Consider the following 19,542-nt stretch of genomic DNA (forward strand, 5'->3'; position numbering starts at 1 on the left):
CCATCAACTACCAAAATCCATATTCAAGTCTGATAATCAAGGCCCTTATTAAGCATTCAACTCACCTTTTCATATAATTTTTTTTTTAAAGATTTTATTTATTTATTTGACAGAGAGAGATCACAAGTAGGCAGAGAGGCAGGCAGAGAGAGAGGAGGAAGCAGGCTCCCTTCTGAGCAGAGAGCCCGATGCGGGACTCAATCCCAGGACCCTGAGATCATGACCTGAGCCGAAGGCAGCGGCCCAATCCACTGAGCCACCCAGGCGGCCCTCATTTAATTTTTATATAATTGTCCATAACTCCCTTTACTAACTAACTTGCAGGCAGACTAAACTACTTATCAAACCCAAATATATTCATGAATTGGACTCTACCCTCTATATCTCTATATGTCAAAAATCTACCTATATTTTAAGGTCTGTTCAAAAATTATTTCACAAAGGATAATTCCCTACCACCACCACCACTAGAACTACTTCCTTCTTTGTACTTTGTTTATGATGCTTACCAAAGACCAGTCCTGTCAAACAAGAGTTTCCTATGATATCTGCCTCAAAAAAGATTGTTTATGCTTCTATTGTCATATAATGCAGCCAGTTCACTTTCCAAGCACACATGTCACTGTTTTCTCTTTTTTCTTTCTTTTTTTTTTTTTCTTTTAAGAGAGAGATAGACAAAAGGGACAGGAAGGGCAGAGGGAGAGGAAGAGAGAGAATCCAAGCAGGCTCAATGCCCAGTGTGGAACCCAACATAAGGTTAGATCTCATAACCCCAAAATCATGGCCTAAGCTGAAATCAGGAATCAGATGCTTTTTTTTTTTTTTTTAAAGATTTTATTTATTTATTTGAGAGAGAGAGACAGTGAGAGAGAGCATGAGAGGGGAGAAGGTCAGAGAGCGAAGCAGACTCCCCATGGAGCTGGGAGCCTGATGTGGGACTCGATCCCGGGACTCCAGGATCACGCCCTGAGCCGAAGGCAGTCGTCCAACCAACTGAGCCACCCAGGCGTCCCAGGAATCAGATGCTTAACCAACTGAGCTACCAGGTGCCCATCTCACTATTTTCTAATGCCATTTGTGGCAGAATACAATAAGAAGTTACTGAGTGAAGACTCCTAACAGTTGAAAGGCATCTTTCCCTTGAATTGAGAAAGATCTGGAGAAGGTAGGCAGCAGAGGTGTATCTAGTCTGGCTTCTGGGCACCAACCTTTCTATATCCCTATACTACTTCCACCTTCATCCCCCAAGAGCCTGATCTACATGTCACTTTTTCTTATCCAAAACACAATGCTAAACCACTCCCCCTTCTCTCATATTCCTCTGAACTACCATTCTGAAATACCATTTACCTTTCCAAGTCTTAATGAAATAAAATAGCTCTAGTAGTACAATTTAAGAGAAAGACCCTTGTGTCCACTGGCAGATATTTCACTACGTAGGGGTTTATTTAGTTTCGTTAACAGATATTCCTGATAAGGCTGTGGGTGTGTATGGAAGGAAGTAAAGAGCAAGCTGTCATTCACATGTCAGTATGGGTTTAAATTATTAGTTTTTTCAGGGGAACATATTGTGGGATTAGGAATTCTAACTTAAAGGAAGCACAGAGAATATAATACAATCATGTTTTAAAATATTAATTTAAGAAATGGTTTAAAAGTAATTCAAAACTATTTATTATGTTTAGCTACATGTGGATACGTAAACAAAAAAGTATTATTTTAATATACAAAAAGGATTAATTTGTAGTTCTGAATGTTCCGGCAAGTTTTAACAGAAAAGAATCATTTCTCTGATTTTAAATACTATAGAATCTCATTCTTTTGTTTCTTTCTTTCTTTTTTTTTTTTGTTTTGGTTCTGATTACTCTTCAAAAAAATATTATCCCATAAGACAAATTCTCCAACAATTTTGGAAAGGAACTCCACATATTTTTTTTTCCTCAATCTCCTACACCTAATAACAACAGCTACCATTTGAGAGACTGTTAGAGGTCAGGTACTGCATCAAGCACTTTAAAAATATCATCTCTAAACATGCAATATACACATTATCACTCCCAATTTACAGGTGAAAAACTCAAAGAGGAGAGATAAATTGACAAAGGCACACAGTTTCCCAACAGCAGTCAGAATCAAAATTCAGGCTTTCCCTGAGTCCCTGGCTCTCCCATTACTCTACTATTCCATGCTGTTCCATTCACATATGGGGACCTTATACACTTACTCAAATGTGAACTCCAGAGAAAAATCAACAAGGACAAAATACATTCTTTTCTCTTACCTTTTTTCTTCTTTTTTTAAGATTTTACTTAATCTCTACACCCATTGTGGGGCTCGAACCCACAACCCCCAGATCAAGAAATGTACGCTTTAACGACTAAACCAGCTGGGAGTCCCTTTCTTCTTTAAATGGAGAGTTTTTGATGTCAGACCCAATTAATGATACCCATGATTCTTAAACAATGCCAAAGAGGGGTGCATGGGTGGCTCAGCAGGTTAACCTGTCCAACTCTTGATTTCAGCTCAGATCATGATATCAGGGGCATCAGACTGACCCCATTTGAAGCCCTGTCTTGGGCTCCATGCTACGTAGGGAGTCTGCTTCTCTCCTCTCTTTCCTTCTCTTCCTTCCCCAGTTTGCACACTCTCTCCCTAAAACAAATAAATCTTTAAAGAAAAATACTGCCAAATAAAAAATAAAACTGCTTAACCTTGAAAATTTAACAATAAACATAGCCTGTTCACCAGGCTAAGATAAAATTCAAGGTTCTGGGCGCCTGGGTAGCTCAGTGGGTTAAAGCCTCTGCCTTCGGCTCAGGTCATGATTCCAGGTTCCTGGGATTGAGCCCCGCATCGGGATCTCTGCTCCTTGGGGAGTCTGCTTTCTCCTCTCTCTCTCTGCCTACTTGTGATCTTTGTCTGTCAAATAAGTGAATAAAATATTAAAAAAAAAAAGAAGGGAAAATGTGCTTTGAAAAAAAAAAAATTCAAGGTTCTAAAATCAACTTTTCAGGGCGCCTGGGTGGCTCAGTGGGTTAATGCCTTTGCCTTCGGCTCAGGTCATGATCCCTGGGTCCTGGGATCGAGCCCCGCATCAGGTTCTCTGCTCCGCAGGGAGCCTGCTTCCTCCCCTCTCTCTCTCTGCCTGCCTCTCTGCCTACTTGTGATCTTTCTCTCTCTGTCAAATAAATAAAATCTTTTAAAAAAAATAAAATAAAATAAAACAAACTTTTCGGGGCACCTGGGTGGCTCAGTGGGTTAAGCCTCTGCCTTTGGCTCAGGTCATGATCTCAGGTCCTGGGATCGAGTCCCGCATCAGGCTCTCTGCTCAGCAGGGAGCCTTTCCTCTCTTTCTCTCTCTGCCTGCCTCTCTGCCTACTTGTGATCTCTGTCTGTCAAATGAATAAATAAAATATTTAAAAATAAATAAAAAAATAAATAAAAGCAACTTTTCAATTAGTACTTACCATACATTTTTTTAATGTTTTTTCCTTTAAACAGTGACATTAAATGGGTCCTCTTGACTCAACTTCCAAATTAGCCATACATACTACTATAAAAGCTATCTGATTCTAGATGAGCTTCAAAATGACTCTTTCAAAACTGTTAACAAGAGATTTTTGGTTCAGACTTCATAGTAAATTATGACCATTTCCCACATTTACGCAACCAAAATAACACTTTAAAAGGACATTCAAGACTCTTTCACCAAAGTACAAATGTGAGACAATAATGAATTCAGGATGTTTGAGCTCCTCCATTCACATGAACCTTCACATCAAAAGGCTACATTTCTTCTGAACCAGTATAATATACCTAGTAATAAAACCACTAATTTACTTTTTGGAAGGATAACTTCCTTTACTGCACTGAGAACTATTTCTTGACCTGATACTTACAATTATCTTCCACATCTTTTTTGCTGTCTTCTTCTGCAGGGAACACTTGGTTTATGAGAGCCAAAAATGTCTAGCAAACAAAACAAGAGCTCATTAAACTAGAAGCTTATAAATAATAAGAAAAATAAAGGTGATTAATTGGTTGCATACCTGTAATAACAGCAACAGTATGCTTTTCATTAAAATGTAATATAAGATCCTTCTATTTATTGGAAAAAAAAAAAGATCCTTCTATTTAATAAGTCACTAACCCAAAAAGAGGATAATAACCTTACTCAAATATTATCCATTTACCATGAACATGAAATCAATAATGGAAATCAATAAAAAAGATCCTATGCTCTAACGCCTACAATGGGGCAAAACAAGAAGTATATTAATATTAAATTTACATGGTATATACTTTAACAATTTTTTTCTTAAATTTAATGTTTGTATATAAAGCAATTTTATTGTTTAAATATATATATTAAATATGTGAATACTACAGAGTATTATTTAACTAATGCTAATGTTTGAGTAAGGCATATTAGACCCAAATTCCTATATAGAAATGTATCAGAAATCTGAACAGTATTCAAAACTATTTGGTCCATAAAATAAGTCTGTATTTATTATACCACTTAAATGTTATGGCTCTAGCATTAAGATAGTATCTTGGAAGAGTGAATTAAGGTAGTATCAGCAGCCTGGATTTACTCTGTAAACTATAGCAGTAGTCTTATACTCATGCATGTATGTACATGTGTAGAACTCTAAATATTATTTTAGAAAATAATTGACCATTTTTCCTTAGAGTTTTATTTGATATGGATGGAAAGTTCAACCACAAGAGTAACTGTAATTGTTTGAGAAGTATAATAAATTTAAAGATAACTGTTAGAATGACATGAATAAAATTTAATACTCTTTAGATGTAATTTGAGATCACTTATTCTAAGTCACACCCAAATTAGAAAACCGTTAGGCCTAAAAACTCTGAAAGTTACTTATTCGGAACTCAGCACACATGCTCTTAATGTTACAAATGTGCAAAGGTTTACAAGATAAATCACAAAATCAGAATTGATTCATAATGTACATTAAGTATTCTAATGGCAATATAAAGCAATCTATAACTTTTAACAATGATTCTATAGGAAAATGCATTCAAAAATAACTGGTCATGTCACAGACATTGGCCTTCTTTCACAGCTGTGGCAAAGGGGGTAAGGACTCTCCAGACCCCAGATTTTGGTTCTTTCTTATTTGGAGACATATCAAATATAAGAGGCTCCTGAAAGTGGGGCAGCAGTCGAAGAAAACAAATTCCTAAAATGGGAAGGTTAAGAGCAGGGGTAAGAGGCCAGTAATGAATCTTAAAAAATAGTTTCTCTCTCCCCTTAACCCCGCAATCATCACCCCTTTACTGCCTACTCGGTGAGAAAGAAAATTTGTTTCATTAAAGCAACTGTTTTCTTTTTAGAGGGAGGATGCATTTTCTCCTATCAAGGGACCATCACATAACAAAGCACACATTGATCACCAGCAGTAAACATCTACCACACATCAAACAAAGCATATCAAGCTACAGTGACAAAACGGACAAATAAAAGTCTCTGCATTTGAGAAGATTACAGTCTAGTAGGGAGGAGGAGAGAAATATAAACAAATATCTCTGATAAAATATTACAGGCAGCTAAGAATTTTTAGCACTGCTCCAAAGAACAAATAATCAACAGTAAATTCTACTGCATGGGAGGAGGAAGGAGAGACTGGGTATCTATGGAAAATTTTCAGAAAGGTGACCTCAGTCTTAAGAGAAATAAAATTTGCTAAGCAAAAAGCTAAAGAGAGTGACAAAAAGAACACTGTGAGCAAGGACACAAAGCACCCCAAACCACCTGATATATGGTGAGGGTATGATAAATACTGGAGAGGAAAGATGGAAGAAAAGGAAAAACAGACACACAAGTATAAGCATATGGCAAGAGCATGAGGAGGAGAATGTTGACTGATAAAAGATAAGACTAGCAAAGTGGAGAGAAAAAGACAATGTGGATCCATAATATGCCATATACTTGGGGCTTTAGCCTAAAGTCCAGTTTGCTGCAAATAAGGAACATGAAATCAATTTAGAGGTTCAAGACAGCATTTTTAACAGCAAAAAAGATATTAAAAAACACCAAAATGTATCACATGTGATAAGGATGTTTAATTTATGAGTATGCATACACATACAATACACATACTTGTTGACAAATATAATCTATTTCTTATAAATATATACACATGCACAATACACACATCAAATACAATGTAAAATCCATTTCTTACTATTGGCCACAATCAAATTTTAAAGCCATTACTATCATCAGACATGTTCCCCACCGGAGCTACTAATTCCCTCTTTCATGCTTCTACTATATCAGCAAACAGATCTACTTGACTTGTCCATCAATTTATGCAATTAATTTTTTCATATTTAAAAGATGATGTTCTCTCTACCACGAATTACCTAAACAAAAGACTGCTACTCTTATGGATCTTCTCAACTGTATGGTTATTATAACATGTTATAATTTATTAAGACCTTGATGAGAGAGTAAGAGAAAAAATTAAAATTAGAACTAATCCCTGAGAACTTGTTAACTTCCAAAAAATGTTTATGGAAAGAAGCTTCTTAGTTTATAGAATTAACTACAGATCCACAAAATTTTCATAACTCCACAATTTAAATTTGAAATATTTTGATTGCTTCTATGTATGTACAGATTAATACTAATAAGGCAAAGTTGAAAGCACACAAATATTTAAAATAGGAAAAAGCATATACTCATAAATAAAGTTTCCTCTATGCCTGAACTGGATTATTTTGTCACCTGTGGATAAAACAAAATATATACAACAGAATATACCTAGTAAATAATACTTCTCATTTCATTGCAGCCTTCAATTTACTGTCCTTATAAAATATGCTACACAAAAATGAAAAAAATCTATTTGAAGGATACTGAAAAGCTCACTAAATTTCTATAACCCTAAATATGCTACTTTGACATACTGATAATTTTGAATTAAAAGCTCTTGAGAAGGAGCAAGTGCAAAAAAGCCATTCTCACCCTCCTTTTTATCCCTGAAATCAGGAGATAAAATTCCTATGTGAAAAGTGCCCTGCCTGTACCAGGCAGAAAGAAGATATTCTTATCACCAGAGAAAGGGAATCAAGGCCAAGACAAATCTATACAAACTCTGTCATACTAACTCTTACCTTCCTAATTCCTTCACCACAATGTACTGCCCCTAACTCAAACCCCTTTCTCTTATCAATTCTTTACAAATTTATTGTTTCTTTGTCAAAAAGATGTAAGAGCTTTCTGCTCGGGTCACCTCTTTGGATCTTCATTCTCTTGTGAAGATATACACATACACATATACACATTAAAATGTAATAAAAATGATAAGATTTTATACCATGTCTTATATCAGTTTTATTCTTAGGTCCACCCGGAGACCTGAAAGCATAGAGGAAATTTTCCCTCCCCTACAAACTTCAAATATATGAAAATAATTGTGCTTATTTCTTAACTCTGTCATTCTCTGAACATGTACAGCACTGTAAGAACAAATAAGTACTTGTTAATAAGAGGAAAAACTAGAAACACTGTGTGTTTTCTTTCTTGAGAGTATCTTTAATTGGCCTCCTCTAACACAGCACATTATATATTATGCATTTAGGTTCCTGGGTTGTTTACAGTAACAGAATAGTTTTCTCTGTGAAAAGACCTCATGAGAGATCCACCTTGTTTTTCTAAGGTTCCCAGAAGGATGGCAGTCATATGGCATTAGTTAACCATGTATCAGTAGAATATAAATTATTCACGTACAGTCTCAGAGTCTAAAGTAAACAGAAATGACATCAACAAATTTAATTTAGTCAGAAGATCTGTTTAACAGGAATATTTATTAAACTAAAAATTGTGAAGTTCTCCCACAAAAATAGTCCCCATGAACACTCAGAGAGACTCCTGATCACATTTTTCCCAAACTCCCATTTTGTAATACTATCTAGTCTAAGGAAAAAAAGAAATAGACGCCATGTATACAAAATTAAATACGCTTTTATATTTTAAAAACTATCACTATAATAAAAAAACCCTATCATTATAGTGAAAATATTAATAATAATAGATGGGTTTGCAACACTAAAGTATCTTTAAAAAAAAACTTAACTATCTTTATTTAATAGAAATATATTTATTCCAGGGGCGCCTGGTGGCTCATTGGGTTAAGCCACTGCCTCTGGCTCAGGTCATGATATCAGGGTCCTGGGATCGAGCCCCACATCGGGCTCTCTGCTCAGTAGGGAGCCTGCTTTCCCCTCTCTCTCTCTCTCTGCCTGCTGCTCTGCCTACCTGTGATCTCTCTCTGTCAAATAAATAATTAAAAATCTTAAAAAAAAATTCAGAAATATATTTATGCCAACCCCACACTAATAAATTTAAGTAAATAAAAAGCTTTAAAAAAATCATCTAGAAGCTAAAGCAAAAAGAAAACTTTGATAAAATCCCATTCACTTTCCATATTTTTGTTTTATAACATGTTGACTACATCACAGATACATGAGCTTTAGCAAAATAGTATAAGGAATAAAAATATTATTGTTCATATTTTATCATATAGCTATATCTTAAGAATGAGATAATAAAAGGCTCACTAGATTTCTGTCTGATTTTATGATAGGACATCACTTTTTCCCTGGGATGTATACTTACACAATAAATTAAATAACTCACTAGAAAACTAAGACTCACTTACCAGAAAATTGTTTTCCCTTACACTGTGCTAGGAATATCTATTTCATTGAGAAGGAAGATATCGCTAGAAAAAAATCAAATTTTGAAATCTCAGCTGAGAAACTCACCTTGCCTTTTTGGTTCAAGGGTTCAATTGTTAAGCTGTCAGGGCCAATATCTACAATATTGCCCATCTGAAATCCATCTGTAGGGTGTGGAGCCCAAACGGGCTTTCCATCCTCCATTTTTGAAGGGAGTGTCCACTATCTCCTGTTTGAAAGGAACAAATAAAACAACATGAATAACTCTGGAAATAAAAAATAAATAACATATCTTTCTAGAAAGCTAACATGTAAGTTGCAATTTACAGAAACACATGTTGGCCCCGCCACAAGTAATCTCCACCTCTCTCCATTTTGCCAACCCTGACCCCTTTTATCCACCTTTAGATAAGGACCAAGCAGAGACTATACCCTCAAGTAATACCTGCTCTGCTACTGCCTTCCTTCAACTGTGACTGTAGTGGAGTACTACACTTTGAGTAGTACAAAAACCGGGAAAAATGGTCACAGTTTTTACTTAATGCCCCAGTGTAGCTGATAACAACAGTTCCTTTTATTACCTCAAGTATTCTAAATCACACAATAAATTCAACAGCTGTCCTAGGAATAGTTGTTATTGTGTGGAGTTAACTAAGAGTTTAACAAAAGTCATCTTAAACCTGAGGGATAAAAATGAGACATGTGAAAGTCTACCTCCCCTGAGAAACTTATCCTGATTATCACTGAGACAACAGGAATGCCTCACCAGTGTGGTTCCCTATATGTATCCTCATATTTTTTTTTAACTGAAGTAAAACATACACAATGAAATGTACAAATCCTATGTATACAAGTTGGTGAGTTTCGACAAATGCATACACCCATTTAACAAACACCGCTATCAATATATAGAACATTTCCATCATCTCCTGGCAGTTCCCTTATGGTCAATCAATAACCTCCATAGGGATCCAATGTTCTGGTTTGTCTCATTATAAATTAGTTTTTGCCCTTTCTTGAACTTCATATAAATGAAATTTTATAGATTTTATATGTGGCTTTTTTCACTCAATAAAATGTTTTTGATATTCAACCATGTTGTTGTATATACTAGCCCACTGACCAATTATACCACAATTATTTACCTACTGTCCTACTGATGGACACTGGGATTGTTTCCAGTTTTTGCCTATTGTAAATTCTAATTTTTCAAGTGTTCTTATAAAGCTTCTTTCATGCTTAGCATATCTAACATTTATAATTCAACCCAAAGTGTTCATGAAATGAAAAACACTTCATTTTGAAATGTTTTTGAAATGAAAAACATGTTCATTAAATGTAAAACATTTAATTTTAAAGAGCTCGGATTCTATGAGACTAATGTGTAATAGTGAATTGGCTAATAAGTGATCCCAGATGTTTGAGTTTCAGCATCTCAGTGGGAACTTATTTTTCTTTATTTATCTATACTTAAAGAAAAGTTGATGTACATACCATAAACTCTCCTCTTTTGTTGAATTTGCAAATCTGGGATTTCCCATGTGAATGTTGTCAGGTCTATTCTCTCATGAAAGTCAAGGACGTGTAGTATGTAGTTCAGTCAAAAAGCTGTGAACTACTGCCATGTTTTCAGTATACTTGTTGGTTAATGTCTTTTATGACATGACTACATAGTGGAATTTGCTTTTCCCAAACAGCAAATGCTATTAGGTTTATATGTAATTCCAAGATAAGAAGTTTAATGATGATTCTCCATAGAAGTGAATCAGTAACACTGCTTCAGACTTACCATACCTATGTCTACACAATTTACCTAAATAATTCTATGTAGTCCCATGGCTTTAAGTACTATCTTTAGGTGAGTGACACCCAAATTTAGGTGAGTGACACCCAAATTTATAGCCCGTTAACAACACTCAATTGAGTTCTCAGGTGTTTATGTGCCTATTGGACATCTTCCCACAGGTACCTCTAAAAGATGTAACATTGCTATGATTATATTATTACTCTCTTCCACCACACCAGCCTGTTATTCCTTGTATCAGTAAGGGCACCAACAGCACTCAATTCAAATCAAACATGGAGCCATCGTCAGTTCTTCCAGCTCCCTGCAAATTCACATCACTCCCCTAAACCTGTCAATTTAATATCCAATAGGCATCTCATTTTCACCCACTTTTCTATATTGCCCCTGTAATCTAGTTAAAACCAACACAGTCTTTTACCAGGACTTCTGTAATTAACTTAAGCTGCCTGTGCTCGCTTCGGCAGCACATATATTAACTTAAGCTGCCTATTGTTGCTACTCTTGACATTCTGCGTGGATCACCAGAAATCCTACTGAAAGGTAAATCTGATCATGTCCATCCCTATTCCATCAAGGCATGACCTAGTCCCCTCTGTGTTCCCAAGGCCCAACACAGAGCAGGCAAGTTAATAGTCACTGAGTGAATGAATGAATTGTGCACATAGTTCCGAAGAGCAAAAGGAGATGGTGAACTAAAAAGAGGTGAAAGGTCTTAAAAACCTAAGCTTGAAACTAAGCTCCAACACTGACTAGCTCTTAAGCAAGTTACTTAATCTCTCTGATCATTATCTTTCCTTACCCATAAGTGATATCACTTACCTTACAGAATTGCTATGAGGATTAAGTGACATAAAACTGAGATCATCATCCTAATGGTACCCAACAGATACGTGTCATACTGCTCTCACTTATTTTCCCCAATATCTGTTGTTTGAAGCCACCAATAAATTTTACAAAAACAGTCTTGCTTTTCCTCTAAGTACAGAGGGAAATTACAGAATAGTTATGAAATACCACTTAGCAATAATTAAGTATCTGAAAAAAAAAAAACCACAGGAAAATCCTCAAAGTCCAAAAAAAAAAAAACAAAAAACAAAAAAATGGCAAATTCCCTTGAACTATTCAAATTGCTTTCTCATTCTGAATCATTAGCTGCAACTTCCCAGTTAAGACAACAGATTTAAAAGCACACATCTAATGTTGCCCCTTCATCAAATTCCTAAATTTACAGTAAACTGATTGCTTAAAAAGAAATCAGCCCACAAGGATGAGAAAAAACAAAGAGGAGACAATAGCAACAGTATTTTGGAAGTCAGAAAGCAAATGGTTAATAGGCAACTGACTCAGCAAACCTGAGAGAGCTGAATCTCAAGTCAGGAATAGGGAAAGATGAAGAAACCCCAAATTACACCACTAAATCTCAAAAGACTTAATAAATCTACTGCAAAGAAATTTCTAGAACCAAGTCCAAAAAAAGAGAATCTAACATAAGAAAGACTAAGTGAAAGTTGTTTAAGAAAGAGATTTCCTGGGACGCCTGGGTGGCGCAGTTGGTTAAACGACTGCCTCTGGCTCAGGGCGTGATCCTGGAGTCCCGGGATCGAGTCCCACATCAGGCTCCCAGCTCCATGGGGAGTCTGCTTCTCCCTCTGACCTTCTCCTCGCTCATGCTCTCTCTCACTGTCTCTCTCTCAAATAAATAAAATAAAATCTTAAAAAAAAAAAAAAAAAAAAAAAAGAAAGAGATTTCCTTGGGGTGCCTGGGTGGCTCAGTGGGTTGAGTCACTGCCTTGGGCTCAGGTCATGATCTCAGGGTCCTGGGATCGAGTCCCGCATCGGGCTCTCTGCTCAGCAGGGAGCGTGCTTCCCTCTCTCTCTCTCTCTCTACCTGCCTCTCCATCTACTTGTGCTTTCTCTCTGTCAAATAAATAAATAAAATCTTAAAAAAAAAAAAAAAGAAAAAAGAAAAGAAAGAGATTTCCTCTAACATGCACTAACATGCACATACTCCACATTGCTAGGCAAATACACCCCCACTCCCATCACTACCCTGAGAGAAGCTTCAAGGTTATTCTCTGAAAAAGACATTCTCTGGAATGAGAAATACCAGAACAATTAAGAATGTGTGTGTGTGTGTGTGTGTGTGTGTGTATATATATATATAAATTAAAATTGCCACATGCTGAAAAAAAAAAACTCTCTCCTTAACCAAACTTAGTTAGGCAATTCTCACCCTGCTTCTTGACAAGGCCATGACACTAGGCCTTCCATGTTGGTCCAATCCTTGTTGGGTCTATGTAGGCCAGTTTTAGTAAGAATCCTGATAGGCCAATTTGGAAAAATTCCCTCTCCCTTGATATCTGGTTAAGTTTTTCATCCCCTAACTTTGATGTATAATCCTTGAACTGCATTCAAGAATCTCCTATCCTTGCTGTTTTCTCTTAGTTATTTTGTATTCACTGACCCCTCACTCTGCTTATTGGCTATATACCCCAGCTGTCTTTGCTGTATTCATAACTGAGCCCCATCTCTCTCCTCTATTGTAACACCCTTTGTTATAGATTGCTATGGACTTAATTTTGATGTTCCTCCCACAGAATTCTTATTTTTTATTTTATTTTATTTTATTTTTTTTTTGTATTGTGATTTTTTTTTTATTTTTCAATTTATTTTCAGAAAAACAGTATTCATTATTTTTTCACCACACCCAGTGCTCCATGCAAGCTGTGCCCTCTATAATACCCACCACCTGGTAGAATTCTTATTTTTTAATACGTGAACACTAACTCCCAATATGACTATATTTAAAGATAGGGCTTTTAGGAGGTAATGAAGTTAATGACATCATAATTGATGAGATCCTGATACAATAGGCCCAGTGGCTTATGAAAAGAGGAAAGGAGATCCCAGATCCCTCCCCCAACTCCACAATGGCCATGTGATTATACAGCAAGATGGTGGCCATCTGAAAGCCAAAAAGAGAGTCCTTGCTAGAACTCAACCATGCTGGTATCCTGATCTCAGGCCTTCGGCCCCTAGAACTGTGAGAAAATAAACTTCTGTTGTTTTAAAGCATCCAATCTATATCATTTTGTTATGGCAGACCAAACAGACTAATACACTCCTATTGCAATAATCCTGAATGGTCTTCCCTGTTATTTTAACAAGTGTTGAAATAATTTTCCTTCAATGACATAAGAGCAGAAATGAAATATTCACTAGAAGGTAAAAAAATAATGTTGATACAATTTTACAGAAAACGAAGAAAAAAAGAGATAGAAGGGGGGCAAAGAAAAAGATATGAAAATTAGACAAAGAGATTAAGCATCAAAATACCAAGAACAGCTGACATCCTGCCCCCCTAAAAAAACAGAAGGGAGAAAATTAAAATGTCCAAAGAAACTGAACTGAAAGGCATGATTTTCTAGAGTTTAGCCAAAATGCCCATTAAGTCCTCAATTCAATAACTGGGAAACACACACACACACACACACACGCACACAAAGACACCACGTCAAATTCAGATCACCAGAAATAAAGAGAAGATGCTACACATATCTAGAGATACCATAAGAAAAAAACATGGGTCATATCCAAAGGATCATGAATCAAAATGACGTCAGCAATACTGAAGCAGGAAGTCAACAAAGCAATGCCTATAAAATTCCAAAGGAAAATTATTTCCAACTTGGAGTCCTATACTTAGGCAAACAAGCAGCCTAAACTGGCACAGTATGACCCAAGAGACAGCCATGTTGAGCACTATCATCAAAGGCATCTACTGACCTTGGACCTCATGAAGTTGGCCTAGATTCTCATCTAAACTTGTCTTACTCTAACTCTGTACCGATTATGTATTTGTGTCTGGAGAAACTGTGGATACTTCATATCCTCCCCTATTAAATTAAATATTATTTTCTACCTAGTACATAATTTATATTAGAATAAATCTCTTTTTAAATAAAGTTTCACTTAATTGTTTTTAGAATCCTACCTATAATAAATTATCCCTTAACAATGAAGTCCAATTTATTCAACCCACAAAAGACAAAATTATTTTAGACATGTTATTATTTGTTCCCAGAAAACCATTCAGAAAAAAACCATGTAATCAGCATTCACACTTATTAAAGCATGTTTGCTTATGAAGAATACTTAAAAAGAAACTACAAAGGAAATTTTAAAAAGACATCTCAATTCCCAGTGCAATTATACTGGAAACCTTAAACATATTAAAGCCTGATCACATATATGTATCATTAGAGTTAGGTTAGCAAATTTGAAATTCTTGAAATCCTTAAGTTTTTTAGAGAAAGAACAAATATTTTACGATATGCCGTCATCAACTAAAAATTACCTAGTTTTTAGAATTTAATTGACAACCATATTTTTTTAAGTAAGCATTACAGTAATCTATAGAAGTACAGTTGACCATTGAATAACATGCATTTAAACTGCATGGTTCCACCTGTGGATTTTTTTTCAATAAATATATTGGAAATTGTTTTTGGAGATTTTTAACAATTTGAAAAAACTCACAGATAAACCACATAGTCTAGAAATACTGAAAAATTTTAAGAAAAAGGTATATCATGAATTTATAAAATATAGATACAGGTCAAATAAAATATATGTAGATGTTACTCTAATTTATCATTTGATACCATTAAATATATTTAAATATAAAGTTAAAATTTATAAAAATTTGCACAAACACAGACCATACAAAATACCATTCACAGCTGAGAGAACCATAGACAGTAATGAATCATAGCTACATAAAATTAACTATAGTGCATGCTGTACTATGATAGTAACTTCATAACCACCTCCTGTTGTTATTGCAGTAAGCTCGAGTGTTGCAAGTATCCACTTAAAATACCATGTGACATTAATCATCTCTCAGTGAGCAGTTCATTTCTTCAGTATGAAGAAATGTATGTATTACAGTATAATACAAATTGTATTACAGTAAAAAGTGATCTCTTGCAGTTTCCCTATCAATGAAGTTGGGGGGGGGGAGTCTAAAGTTATAAGCAGATGTCCAATTGTTGGGGTGGTGTCAGTACCCCATCCCCTCATGTTTTTCAAGGGTCAACTGTAATCTACAGAAGCATTTACTAATCTACAGAAGGAAATCTATAGCCTTCCAGAGGCATTATGCTAACTTTTCATTTATTCTTTGTTTAAAGGTCAGAGTGTAGCACCAGAAGTCTCCCTGGGGACCAGACATATTAAAGGTTACAGTAACAAACAAAATACATCCATGTTCTTCCTTCTCAACAATTCCAGTGATAATCACAATAAAAACCCTGGGCCACAAGCAGAAAGGGTAGGCCCATACCACAAAACATGAGCCATCACCTACTCCTTTACCTTCAAAGATTACACCTCAAATATCATAGCTATGATTCATAACAATGCCTTATATTTTATTGTCTAGTGTATTAGGAATTGAGTACTAACTAAAGGTAATTTAGAGCTGGGCTAAAAGAGCCAGAATAAGATACCATAAAGGAAGAAAGGAGCATTAAGCAAAGTGTGCAGAACCTTTATAAGTCTGCCTTCTACATAATTTATTCCATGAATTAATTACTTAGTCTCCTATTATGTATTACATACTGCTAACTGGTAGAGATATAATGGTGAGCAAAAAGAGACACAATCTGGCCTTGTACAGCTTTCTTTTTTCTTTTTTAAGATATTATTTTTAAGTAATCCCTATACCCAAATGTGATATTTGAACTCACAACCCGGAGATCAAGAGTCACATGCTCCACTGACTGAGCCAGCCAGGTATACCATCCTCATGCAGTTTTCTAATAGGAAAACAACCAGCTGGAATAATACAGTAAATAAAACAGGCATATGCCCCTGCCCTCCAGGATCTTACATTCTACTTGGGGGTATAAGAAAGTGGCATAGATGTATCAAATCTGCTACTCTTTCTTCTGGCCAGGCCCTGGCCTCTCTGGTCAAAAGAATGTTATGCGCACCTTTGGCACACAAGCTTTAAACTGGCAGCTACTCTCCTCTATATCAGTATATCCTGAAGGTTATTAGCTTCTCTGGTGTGCAAATACTGTGAAAAAACAGGGCACCAGGTAACAGCTGGCTATGGTTGGTGTATTCTGTGTGTACCTAGCACAATCTTTCATTGAGCACTTCAGTTCCATAAGAACTTCCTTACAACAGAATTCTCCAAAATACTTCAGAAGGGTTCCATCTAGTCACTAAATTACCTTTGAAAAGACCTTCCTAGAAAACATTTCCAAGTTAATCTTGTTCTGCTAATTGTACGAAGTATAGGAATTATATGATTGCTGTAATACTGGATAACACATTCATTAAACACAGGACTGAAATTTCCTATTACCTTGGTTTTATCAGCAATGACCATTCATTAACAAGGGGGTTAAAATACCTATCACAAAGTCCAAACTCATGACAAAGAAATAAAATAAGAGGGGTGCAGCGGGGAGCCTGCTTCTCCCTCAGCTGCTCCCCCCTGGTTCTGCTCTTTCTCTGTCAAATAAACTTTAAAAAATAATAATAATAACCTTTGAGGGAAAAGGATGTAAGAACAAATATATTTTATGAGGCCAGATTAAATCACCCCACTCTCCTGCTATTGTTTATTTCTCCAAATGATATTTTTCTTTTTCATTGCATTTCTCTGATTAAAAATATTTTTAGGGGCACTGGGGTGGCACAAATAAATAAGTAAAAATATAAAATAAAATAAAATAAAATAAAGAGGGGTGCCTAAGGGCACTGGAGTGGCACAGTCAAATTAATCAGTTAGCTAATTAATTAATTAATTAAATAAGAGGGATGCCTGGGTGGCTCAGCTGGTTAAGAGGCTGTCTTCAGCTCAGATCATGATCCTAAGGTCCTGGGATAAAGCCCCATGTTGTGCTCCCTGCCTAGTGGGGAGTATGCGTCTCCTCTCTCTCTCTCTCTGCCCACTTATGTGCTCTCTCAAATAAATAAAATCTTTTAAAAAATATAATTTAAAAAATCAGAAACCATCTCAAGATAATAAGATCTAAAACCTACCTAAATATAATTAAGAAGCCTGATATGCACTCATTTTTTAAGTAAATATTTATCAAGCCCTATAAAAACCCAACCACTGTTTCAGCTTTAGATATTGTTGAGAAAATAAAAGCTCTGTTTCTCAGTCTACATCAAAAAAGACAAGAAATGTTGGGGCATCTAGGTGACTCAGTTAAGCATCTGTCTTCAGCCCAGGTCATGATCCCAGGGTCCTAGGATCGAGTTCCATATCAAGTCCCACATTGGGCTCATTGCTAGGGGGGAGTCTGCTTCTCCTTCCCCTTCTGTCTGCCACTCCCCCTGCCTGTGTTCTTTCTGTCAAATAAATAAAATCTTTAAAAAAAAAAAAAAGTAAAAAATGTCTAGGTCAGCTATGACACTCTTTCTGGTTTTAATAGTAGTAGGTCCAACTGATCTTAGTCATGATCCTGATGTACAGTTATACTATACTTCCAAATAAGCCTCAGAAAGCCCAATGTACTGATTAATATTTAAAGCTAAGTCTATGACCATGTGATTCTTAGAAACAGACTCAGAACACCAAGGCTAAATTCAACTTAACTGGTACAGCTAAAATTAACTTGCCAACCAAAAAAAGAGGGTTAAAAAATAAAAGCTAGTATTTTATTAGTAACTTCATTATATGGTTATTAAGTACCTGGGTGGCTCAGTGGGTTAAAGCCTCTGACTTCGGCTCAGGTCATGATCCCAGCATCCTGGGATCGAGCCCCGCATCGGGCTCTCTGCTCAGCGGGGAGCCTGCTTCCTCCTCTCTCTCTCCTCTACCTCTCTCTCTCCTCTTCCTCCTCTCTCTCTCCTCTGCCTCTCTGCCTACTTGTGATCTGTCAAGTAAATAAATAAAATCTCTAAAAAAAAAAAGAAGAAAAAAATATTTACAAAATGATTTTAATTTCTGAAAAAACAAGAAAGGTCTCAAATACACAACCTAACCTCGCACCTAAAGGAGCTGGAGAAAGAACAGCAAATAAAGCCTAAACCCAGCGGAAGAGAATTAATAAAGATCAGAGCGGAAATCAGTGAAATAGAAACCAGAAGGACAGTAGAACAGATCAACAAAACTAGCAGCTGATTCTTTGAAAGAATTATAATAAGATCAATAAACCCCTGGCCAGACTTACCAAAAGAAGAGAAAGGACCCAAATCAATAAAATCATGAATGAAAAAACAGAGATCACAACCAACAAAGAAATACAAACAACTATAAGAACTTACTATCAGCAACTATATGCCAACAAATTAGGCAATCTGGAAAAAATGGATGCATTCCTAAGAATGTATAAACTACCAAAACTGAAACAGGAAGAGAAGAACTGAATGGACACATAACTAGCAAGGAAATTGAAGCAGTTATCAAAAATCTCCCAACAAACAAGAGTACAGGGCCAGATGGCTTCCCAGGGGAATTCCATAAAACATTAAAAGAAGAATTAATACCTATTCTTCTAAAGTTGTTTCAAAACACAGAAATGGAAGGAAAACTTCTAACCTCTTTCTATGAGGCCAGCATTACCTTGATCCCAAAACCAAAGATCCTCCACTAATAAGGAGAATTACAAACCAATATCCTTGATGAACATGAATGCAAAAATTCTCACTAAGACAGACTTGCCAATAGGATCCAACAGTACATTAAAAGGATTATTCAGGGGCACCTGGGTGGCTCAGTGGGTTAAAGCCACTGCCTTCGGCTCAGGTCATGCCTCCCAGAGTTCTGGGATCGAGCCCCATATCAGGCTCTTTGCTCAGCAGAGCCTGCTTCCCTCTGTCTCTCTGCCTACTTGTAATTTCTGTCTGTCAAATAAATAAATAAAATCTTTTAAAAAAAAAATAAAAATAAAAAATAAAAGGATTATTCACCTGGGCTGCAAGATCAATCAATGTGATAAAATATATTAATAAAATATATTAATAAATATATTTATTACAATATATTAATAAAA

The 19,542-nt window shown here is 35.9% G+C and overlaps 1 protein-coding gene across 6 annotated transcripts in view; it reads right to left on the bottom strand.

The window, feature by feature from the left end:
- Positions 1 to 19,542, bottom strand: part of MYO6 (myosin VI) — a 153,275-nt gene that overhangs the window by 81,676 nt on the left and 52,057 nt on the right. For all 6 annotated transcript variants that reach the window (XM_044246965.1, XM_044246962.1, XM_044246958.1 and 3 more), the window contains exons 2-3: positions 8,803 to 8,944; positions 3,900 to 3,969 (exon numbers count right to left, since the gene is read on the bottom strand). In XM_044246965.1, the coding sequence (XP_044102900.1) occupies positions 3,900 to 3,969; positions 8,803 to 8,919 (187 nt within the window). In that variant the 5' untranslated portion in view covers positions 8,920 to 8,944. The remainder of the gene's footprint in view (positions 1 to 3,899; positions 3,970 to 8,802; positions 8,945 to 19,542) is intronic.

Source organism: Neovison vison, chromosome 1 (genome assembly GCF_020171115.1).
Source record: "Neovison vison isolate M4711 chromosome 1, ASM_NN_V1, whole genome shotgun sequence".
NCBI classification, from domain to species: domain Eukaryota; kingdom Metazoa; phylum Chordata; class Mammalia; order Carnivora; family Mustelidae; genus Neogale; species Neogale vison.